At 43.1% G+C, this 9,511-nt stretch overlaps 1 protein-coding gene across 1 annotated transcript in view; it reads left to right on the top strand.

Moving 5' to 3' along the window:
* The first annotated feature begins 957 nt into the window (after positions 1–957).
* Positions 958–9,511, top strand: part of LOC146868686 (zinc finger BED domain-containing protein 5-like) — a 33,580-nt gene continuing 25,026 nt past the window's right edge. Inside the window, exon 1 of the mRNA XM_085624145.1 lies at positions 958–1,836. Coding sequence (XP_085480271.1) covers positions 958–1,836 — 879 coding nt within the window. The remainder of the gene's footprint in view (positions 1,837–9,511) is intronic.

The following is a 9,511-nucleotide window of genomic DNA, read 5'->3' as shown; positions in this document are numbered from 1 at the left end:
CCGTGGTTCCCAAACTGTGATCGGCATTTCACCAGCATTATTTTTACTGTAAAAACGGCGCACGTTAAAAATCAGGCATAAAATGTAAGCCAAGCCAAGGACTTCTCTCAGAGAGAAGAAGGCCTTGGCTTGGCTTATATTTTATGTTTGATTTGTAACGTGCTTCGTTTTTACAGTAAAAATAATGCTGGTGATACGGGTGTAAAATGAAGGTTGGACAGAAGATCGGCAAGACTAACCTCTGCTTTTAGTACCCACAAATATCTCTGTCAGTCGCACCACCCTAGAGCCGGCCCTGCCTTCACTTTTATGAGTGACACTATAAAATGTATTAAATGCATCTGAGAGAGAGTGGTTATGGAGACTGTTAAAAGGTAGTAGGGAGGGAATCTGTGGCGGAGGTGGTCATTGGGAGGGGGGGGGCACCCAAAAACATTGTCGCACTGGGCACCACCAGTTCTAAAGCCGGACCACCCAGGAATCCAGCGCTGTTTTATTTATACCCGCGTACTGATGTATACATTTTTGAGCCTGCAAAATGGTTCTAAGTCAGAGCTGCTCATGTTTTCTATTGTTGGTTCCAACCGCTGGGCTAAATTGCAGCAAACTTACAATTTGCCATTTTATTTGACCTTAGACTTCATTAGAAAACTGAATGCTCTTTCTGTCTGTGCGGGGTACCAATAAGAATAATAAGTCCAAATGATCACCATCATCATGGGCTACTATTGCAAACTAACAGAAATAATAGATCCATCATTAGGCAGAGAATAACTTTAGTTCTACTTATACTTGTCTTACCTGGATGTTTTGTACTTCAGGCTTATTATTCCGTGGAGACTGTGGAGGAGACCTGGAAGAAACCTGGAAATACTTCAGCAAAGGAAAAGAATCGACAACCAGGGACTTTACAGATTGAAAGACGAGAGGAACTGATTCCCATCTTTCTGATTGACAATGAAGAGATTTCTAATGCCAAGTTCATCTGAGCAAAGTGAAGTTGCAGGTTCTTCTGCAGGTTCTTCTGACAAAAAAGAGGACGGGAAACGAAAGGCCAAGTACAGAAAGTACGATGACAGGTATTTGGATTATGGTTTCACGTGTGTTCAGGTTAATAACGAGGAACGTCCTCAATGTGCAATCTGTTTAAAAGTTTTGGCTCAGGAATCCATGCTTCCAAGTAAACTTAAGCGACATCTGGAAAGTCTTCACCCAAATGTGGTCGGAAAGCCAAGGGATTTTTTTGTAAGAAAAGTTGCAGAAGCCAAACTACAAAAGTCCACTTTCTCAAAACAAACCAAAACTAATAGTAACGCCCTCCTGACTTCATATAAAGTGGCCTATCTAGTTGCACAGAGTAAGAAACCCCACACAATTGCAGAAGAGCTGATTTTGCCTGCTGCTGTTGAGATGGTAACAATCATGATCGGCGAAGATGCGGGTAAACAGCTGCTGAAAGTGCCTCTTTCTAATAATACTATCAGCCGGAGGATAAATGATATGGCTGAAGATATTAACGATCAGCTCATCTGTAATCTAAGAGGCAAAGACTTTGCACTCCAGTTGGATGAGGCAACAGACAACCACAAAGACACCCATCTTATTTGCTATGTCAGGTTTCTATACGAAAAACAAATTGTTGAGGATTTGTTGTTCTGTAAAGAAATCAAAGGTGGAACCACAGGTCAAGACTTGTATGCGGTTGTGGATGATTTCATGCAACAGAATCAAATTGACTGGGAGAGATGTGTTGGAGTTTGTACAGATGGGGGCCGTTCAATGGCAGGATGCTACCAAGGACTTCAAGCTCGCATACGATCTAAAGCTCCTAATGCTGTTTGGACACACTGCATAATTCACAGAGAAGCACTGGCAGCAGGAAACCTCAGTGAAGAACTGCATGGTATTCTGAAAATTGTCATCAGAGTGGTAAATTATATTAAAACAAGACCATTGAAAGCAAGATTTTTTGCTAAACTGTGTGAGGACATGGGTGCGGAACACTCATGTCTCTTGTTCTACAGCAGTTCTCGGTGGCTGTCTCTAGGTAACTCCCTGCTTAGGGTGTATGAACTGAGGAATGAAATATACTCATATCTACATGGTGATGAACATTGTTTTGCTGACAAGTTTATTGATGCAGACTTTCTAATACAAATGGCTTTTCTTTCTGATCTATTTGAAAAACTGAATGCACTGAACAAGTCCTTGCAAGGCAATAATACTAACATCTTGCAACTGTCAGACAAAGTTTCAGGCTTTAAGAAGAAAGTGATCCTTTGGAAAAGCAGTGTAAGCAAAGGTGACTATAAATGTTTTCCTTCATTGCACCAGTTCCTGCAGGAGAATGAGATGGCGTTAAAGGAGGAACTGAGGACAGTTTTTGTTCTGTATTTGTCTCAACTGCGTTTTTACCTTGATAAATATTTTCCAGAGGATGAAGTGGAGCCAATAAAATGGGTGAGAGACCCCTTCAATGCTGAGATACCTCAGCATTTCAACAATGAGGAAGCAGAACAGCTTATTGATGTGTCAAGTGACTCAACATTGAAAGTAAGGTTCCAGTCTCAGTCACTGCTTGAGTTCTGGTGCCAAGCTGGAGATGAATATCCAATGATTAGCAAGAGAGCCCTGCATGTTTTGATCCCTTTTGCTACTTCGTACCTTTGTGAAGCAGGTTTTTCAGCAGTTGCAGTGATAAAGTCTAAATATAGGGCAAAAATTAACCTTGAAAAAGAAATGCGTGTTGCGATCTCAAAAATAACTCCAATATTTCAGGAGTTATGCAAGGAAAAACAAGCACATCCATCTCACTAGGATTTGTAAGGTAAAATTCGGACTCTGTTTTACCTGTTCATTGAAAAGATATTTTATTATATAGAAATTTGTGAACTATTGTTGTGTGGTTAATAAAAGTTGCATGGAAACATATTTGGCTATTAATCTTGTATCGTTTCACACTTAACAAAGTTTTATTAAACAGCTGTTATCTTCGTATTTTCTTACAAATATGATTATACTACCTTCATTGCATCCCAATTAAATTAAGGAAGACAACAGGAAGTACTCCCGAGGCCGGGCTTACATCCCCCCCCACCCGCCCACCCGCAAAAAAATGTTGGGGAGCCACGGCCAACTGCCAATTAGGTTAAGGGAGCCATGGGTCAAAAAAGTTTGGGAACCACTGCCATAGGGGAATAATGAAGCAAAAAAACAGTAAGACACACTGACTTTCCCTGGCATGTTTCATTCCAGTGTATAAAGCCTATTCCATGTCACCACCCAATACTGCAGAAGTCCTGCCACACCATTCACTTTGTAGCTGCTCCTGGACTGCGCACACTAGGAATCTCCCCTGCGCAGCCCGTACACGTGTGCACACGCATGTACACGTGTCTGCATGTAACCAGCCCGGTGTCCCTTACTTCAGCTGCTGAGCAGTGGCCTGGTCAAGCCAGGGGGACACCAGTAAAATCCCCATGCAGTCTCTTGCATCCTGAGTCCACTGTGGGTGAGTCCCAACTTATGAGGCTCCCCGACAGTAAAAGCTCAACGATTAGGTGCTCAAAATGCGAAACATCCGGGCGGCCCATAGTGTCAGAACCACCTTCTAACAGTCTACCACCCCAACCCTCCCCCGCCCGCTCCCGATACCCTGCCAGCCGCCACTTTCATTGAGAGGTGGAACTTCTCTTTAAACTCAAGGAACTCTATGGCACAGGTGCTGTATTCCCTATCACAAATAGTCATGCCATCCCCCTTCCCCGAACCTGTTCCCTTATGACCCCCTTACTTTACCAGCTAAGGGTTGAGTGGGGGTGCCAGTGGGTCCAATTTGCTGGTGAGCTGAGTCTCACTGAAACTTTGATTAGCAGTTTATGAGCATGTGTAGTCTGCAGGACTGCAAACAAATTTCACTAATAGCTGTGCAAGGGAATACTAGGTCAAGGATGACTGGGCCAAGGGCGGCAAAATGAGATAAGTTCAGTGAAGGATACAGAACAAGACAAACGATGAAATCATGGAAAAAGACAGAAAGAGAAAGGGAGCGAGCAGCAGAGAGAAAGGTAATAAACAAAAAAATAATGAGGGGTGAAACGAAACAAATATGGGTGGATAGAAAGGTGCAAGGAAAAAGGGGAGGGGGAGGGGGAGGGATAGAAGAAAGGAAGCATGAAAGCAAGGATGGAAGAAAGGATGAAGTCAGGGAACGAGAGTGGAAAAAAAAAGGAAATAATGGGGCAAAGATAGATGGATGGATGGATGGATGGATGGATGGATGGATGGATGGATGGATGGATGGATGGATGGATGGGTGGATGGGTGGACGGATGAACATAAAGGTGATGTGCAGATGCTACAAGAATGAAATGGTGAACACATATTTGGATGAAAGCCTAGGCGATGGAACATGAAAGGCTAGATGGATGGGTGAAAGGATGGATTGATGACCAGATGGACTGATGAAAGAATAGAAGGATAACAGTGTGAAAGGATGAATAGATGGAATGGTTAGTGGATGGATGCAATTGTGAAAGAATGGGATGGAGGAATTAAATGATAAAGGAGGGAAGAGTTAAAGAATGGAAGGGATGGGTAGATGAAACAGTGAGGGATGCATGCACAGATGGATGGATGGATGGAAGGATGAAGGTAACGAATTTAGGGGCATATTATCAAGACAGGCGATAAACATATTGGCGCTTTAGTGGCAGAAAACTGCCGCTAAAACAGCGATAATGGGCTTGATAATATGCTCTATGGAATTCCAATTGAAGCCCATGTTAGATGTGAAGGACATCTAACCTGAGCTTCAATTGGAATTCCATAGAGCATATTATCAAGCCCATTATCGCCGTTTTAGCGGCAGTTTTCTGCCGCTAAAGCGGCGATAATTTTATTGCCTGTCTTGATAATATGCCCCTTAAGGAGGCACAAACTCACTTGCCTATTTCCTTCTGTGTCATTGAATATGTTTTTCCAAATGAGGAGTACTTTAAATTTCTGGTTATTCCCTTACCCCATCTCTGCTTTTAAATTCTTAGAGCCTTCTTCAGGGTTTGGTGGACGGGATACTCTGTCAAAGCTTGGTGGATGGACAGTCTTCCATTTTACAAGTACCTTAGGCTAAAATGCATGTGTAGTGTGGCAGACAAGAAATCCTCGTGTTTTTGCCAAACTATAGATATGGCCCTTACCCTCCTGTGCTTTCTCATGAAAGGTATCCTCCAGTTGAAAATATTTGGAATAAAAAGCTCGGAGTAAAGAGAGTTGGCAAACAAGACATTTTATGGAGGGGCTAACTCTACAGTGTAGAGAAAAAAGCGGTTCCCTTTACCCTTGACTGCATCTGTAACAATCACCAACAAAAGAAGTCCCAGTATGTGGCATTGTGTAAAAATAGGTGCGCACACCTCTTTGCAAATCACTATGCATAATAAACCTGATATATTCCTTTGCTGGTGTTGTGCAGTTCACCCATGGTTCTACCTTGCTTCCTCTAGAGGTGGCACTGCAGTGGTTTGGGTCGACACGCCACCGCCTCTGAGAGATGTGGACAATTGGAGGTTCCTCCAATAGGCGGTCAGAGATGTGAGGCTGGCTGTTATAACCTGTTGTGTTGTGTGCATCTTCCTTATTACTATTCTGTCCCTTGCTGCTCAGCCATGAGTGATGTCACTTAGAATGTTGAGTGTGTGGGACTGGAGGAGTTGGCAGTTGGTAGAGATGGGCTGAGCAGCAGGGAGGCTGCTCCTGGTGGGGCTCTACAAGAGATCTAATGAGCTTATATATGACCTTTGTAACTTGATGAATAAACCTACGTCTTGTTCTAAGCGGCCTGTCTACGAGACATCCTTCATTATTACACTGGCGACGATTGGAAAAGAATCTACGTGTGTGCTTCTTTTATGGATTATGGATTTTGAATTTAATGGATTTACAAGTGAAAAGGAACATAGATACTGCACTGTGAGTAAAGTGGATTACAAGCTGCGTATTTGCTGAAGGAAACTGTACTCTTGCTAAAGTGCTTTAAACTGGAACTGAAAAAGGAACTTAAGAGAGATTGCAAGTGAACTTTTGGAAGCTGACATTCAAGAGCCCCACCAGTGATCTATCCATCGGTCGCCCTAATATGTAAGTGTCAGTTTCTTTCTTCTGTACCGTGTGCAATGAAACAAGAGATTCTTATACAGACACCCCTAGTCATTTGTGACTATCTTCAAGAACGTATGCGTAAGGAAAGAGACTATGTTTAAAAGAGCTTAGGAAATGCTGGTATATTTTAAAGAAATTGAGAAAAAGGAAAAGGGAACGTGGTCAGCTCTACCTGTGACCATTTCACTGCTCGCCCTATTGTTCAAGTGCTAGTTCCTGTTGCCTGCCTACGAGAACCCTGAGGATTGATGGGGTGTTTGACAGATTTAGTCTGTGCACAAGTGTGAAAAACGATGTGTTTCAAAATTGATGAGTTGGATGACTTGGGATTAATTTTCTCCCGCTGCAAGTGACTTGTCTAAAGTTGCGGCTCTTGTGCAGTGATTCCTGCTATGTATTGTATTGCTGACTGAAGAGACATTGACTTGGAGGTGCACCCTGTTGAGACTATGCTATGCTCTCTTGCTGCGCTGTGTCGGGGCCGTTGGTGCGAGACGTGTTCGTTGGTGCTGGAGATGTTCGTCTTTCGTTTTCATCGCGAAAATGATGACGCAATGGAATCCTCTTCCTGACTCAGCGACCAGGACCCAGTAACGTGATGTGCACGGTGCGCGCTGCACTGTGATCTACTTTCGTCATCTGTGAAACGTCAGCACGCTCATGAGTACTTTTGGCATCCATTTTGGATTGGGAGATTTCTCAAGTGTATTTTTTTTTTGGCATCCATTTTGGGTTGGGAGATTAGCGCATTTGAGGAGCAGTTTTTCACACTGACTAGAGTGAACTTGCTGCGCAGCAGCGAATTGGTGGAAGGCAGTTTCAAGTACTTTCAAGTACACGGTGGACACTGGATCTGGCCTACATTATTCTATATGTGTGACATATTGTACTACAGTACTTGGATCTCTTGGACAAGGACTTCACTTTGGGTGAGGACTTCGGGTGAGAGATCGCTCACCGGTGTAAGAGATTTCCTTTTTGTTTCTTTTCTTTGCTACATTACTGTTTTATGGGGGTGTGAGTGTGTGCCTCTATCCTGCGGGGGTGGTGTGTGTCTCTGTTCTGGTTCTGGGGTGTTGTGTTAAGGGTGTTGTGTACAATTTTATGGTGAGGTTGTTAGTGGGTAGTGCTTTGGTAGGGTTGTGGAGCTGTGTGAGCGATGTGTTCAATTTTGCGACATTTTGGGGGCTAAATGTCCAGTTCTGGATCATAGGGGGTTGTTCCCTTTTTACTGTGATTAGAGTTATTAGAGTTTTGGAGTGTCATGGGGAGGTTTATTTTCCCTATTTCTGAGTCTAGGGAGGTGTTTTTCCCCTATAGGGTGACGTTGTTCCCCTATTTCTGTGATTTGCGTTTTGGTGTATCATAGGGAGGTTTATTTTCCCTATTTCTGAGTTTAAGGGAGGTGTTTTTCCCCTATAGGGTGACGTTATTCCCCTATTTCTGTGATTTGCGTTATGGTGTATCATAGGGAGGTTTATTTTCCCTATTTCAGAGTCTTTGGGAGGTGTTTTTCCCCTATAGGGTGACGTTGTTCCCCTATTTCTGGGATTTGTATCATAGGGAGGTTTATTTTCCCTATTTCGGAGTCTTTTGGGAGGTGTTTTTCCCCTATAGGGTGACGTTGTTCCCCTATTTCTGTGATTTGTATTATAGGGAGGTTTATTTTCCCTATTTCAGAGTCTTTGGGAGGTGTTTTTCCCCTATAGGGTGACGTTGTTCCCCTATTTCTGTGATTTGTATCATAGGGAGGTTTATTTTCCCTATTTCGGAGTCTTTTGGGAAGTGTTTTTCCCCTATAGGGTGACGTTGTTCCCCTATTTCTGTGATTTGTATTATAGGGAGGTTTATTTTCCCTATTTCAGAGTCTTTGGGAGGTGTTTTTCCCCTATAGGGTGACGTTGTTCCCCTATTTCTGTGATTTGTATCATAGGGAGGTTTATGTTCCTCTATTACGCTGTTTTGGATTTTAAGGGAGGTGTTTTCCCTTATGTTGGTACCCATCTATTTAGTTTCCTTAGGGAGGGGGATGGGTTCATTATTCTTTTGCTTTAGTGTTTTTCTTGCAGGTATTTTCTGATTTGATGTATATTTACTTGCATAATGAATTTTCTGTTTATATAAGCGATGGAATTTTGATTTTGTGCTTTTGTATCTTCATACTTTGTTTTCGTAAGGAAGGGAGATGTGTTATAACCTGTTGTGTTGTGTGCATCTTCCTTATTACTATTCTGTCCCTTGCTGCTCAGCCATGAGTGATGTCACTTAGAATGTTGAGTGTGTGGGACTGGAGGAGTTGGCAGTTGGTAGAGATGGGCTGAGCAGCAGGGAGGCTGCTCCTGGTGGGGCTCTACAAGAGATCTAATGAGCTTATATATGACCTTTGTAACTTGATGAATAAACCTACGTCTTGTTCTAAGCGGCCTGTCTATGAGACATCCTTCATTATTACACTGGCTCTATGTCCTTCTTCGATTCACTGATGAACAAGAGCTGCGTGGATGTACCCTGTGCCTAATGTGTAAAAGTGCCAGGGCTAACGTCAGGAGGCCACTGCAACTTGCACTGCACAATGTCCCTGCCAAGCTTCCAATCTCATTAATAACACAACTACTAATCATCACACTCCTAGAAGTGTGATAGTCCGAACTATTTCAGGCTCCCAAAGGTATAAGAATGGCTCGGGCAGCAGGTAGTAGTCATTTTAATGTATATTGAATTAATAATTAACTGTTGTGGTAACTTCTAAATTGGCCAGATGGTGCCACCTTGTGGCAGAGTGTCACAGGTACCAGTGTTGACAATTAACTGCCCTTGTCGAGCACCGGAAACCACTGGCTCAAATTAAGCTCTGGATGTACCTGTGCTACAATCCCATAATTTGTGGGATTTGCTGCAGCACAGAGGTGTGCTGAAACACGCCACTTTAGCAACATGTTTATCCTCACTCTTCCTAAAAGGGAAGATTTGGTCATACGCAGTGAAGCAGCTCTAGACGAGCAGGGGATGGGCCCTGACCAAGCAAAGGACCATTTTAAAGTCTCTCACGAAGTTGAGACACTGGGCATTACCCTTATAGATTTAGTGTTTAATCAACCCCTGCATTAGCTGATCAGTTGCATTCATTCACCCCATCACTCGTCCAGACATCATTTTGTACATCTATACAAACACTCAGCCATCCATTCATTTGCTTGCCTATTCACTTACCCATCCATCAATCCATACATTTACTCAATCACCCACTGCGCTACTCCCTAGTCCATTCATCCATTCTATCACCCCCTGAGTCATATATCTACTCACATACGTTTCCCTTCTTACCCATACACCTGCCCACTCTCCAAATCAC

This window comes from Triturus cristatus, chromosome 1_2, assembly GCF_964204655.1.
Source record: "Triturus cristatus chromosome 1_2, aTriCri1.1, whole genome shotgun sequence".
NCBI lineage: Eukaryota > Metazoa > Chordata > Amphibia > Caudata > Salamandridae > Triturus > Triturus cristatus.
Note: the sequence above shows the minus strand (reverse complement) of the source record. Positions and strands in the feature narration are given on the sequence as shown.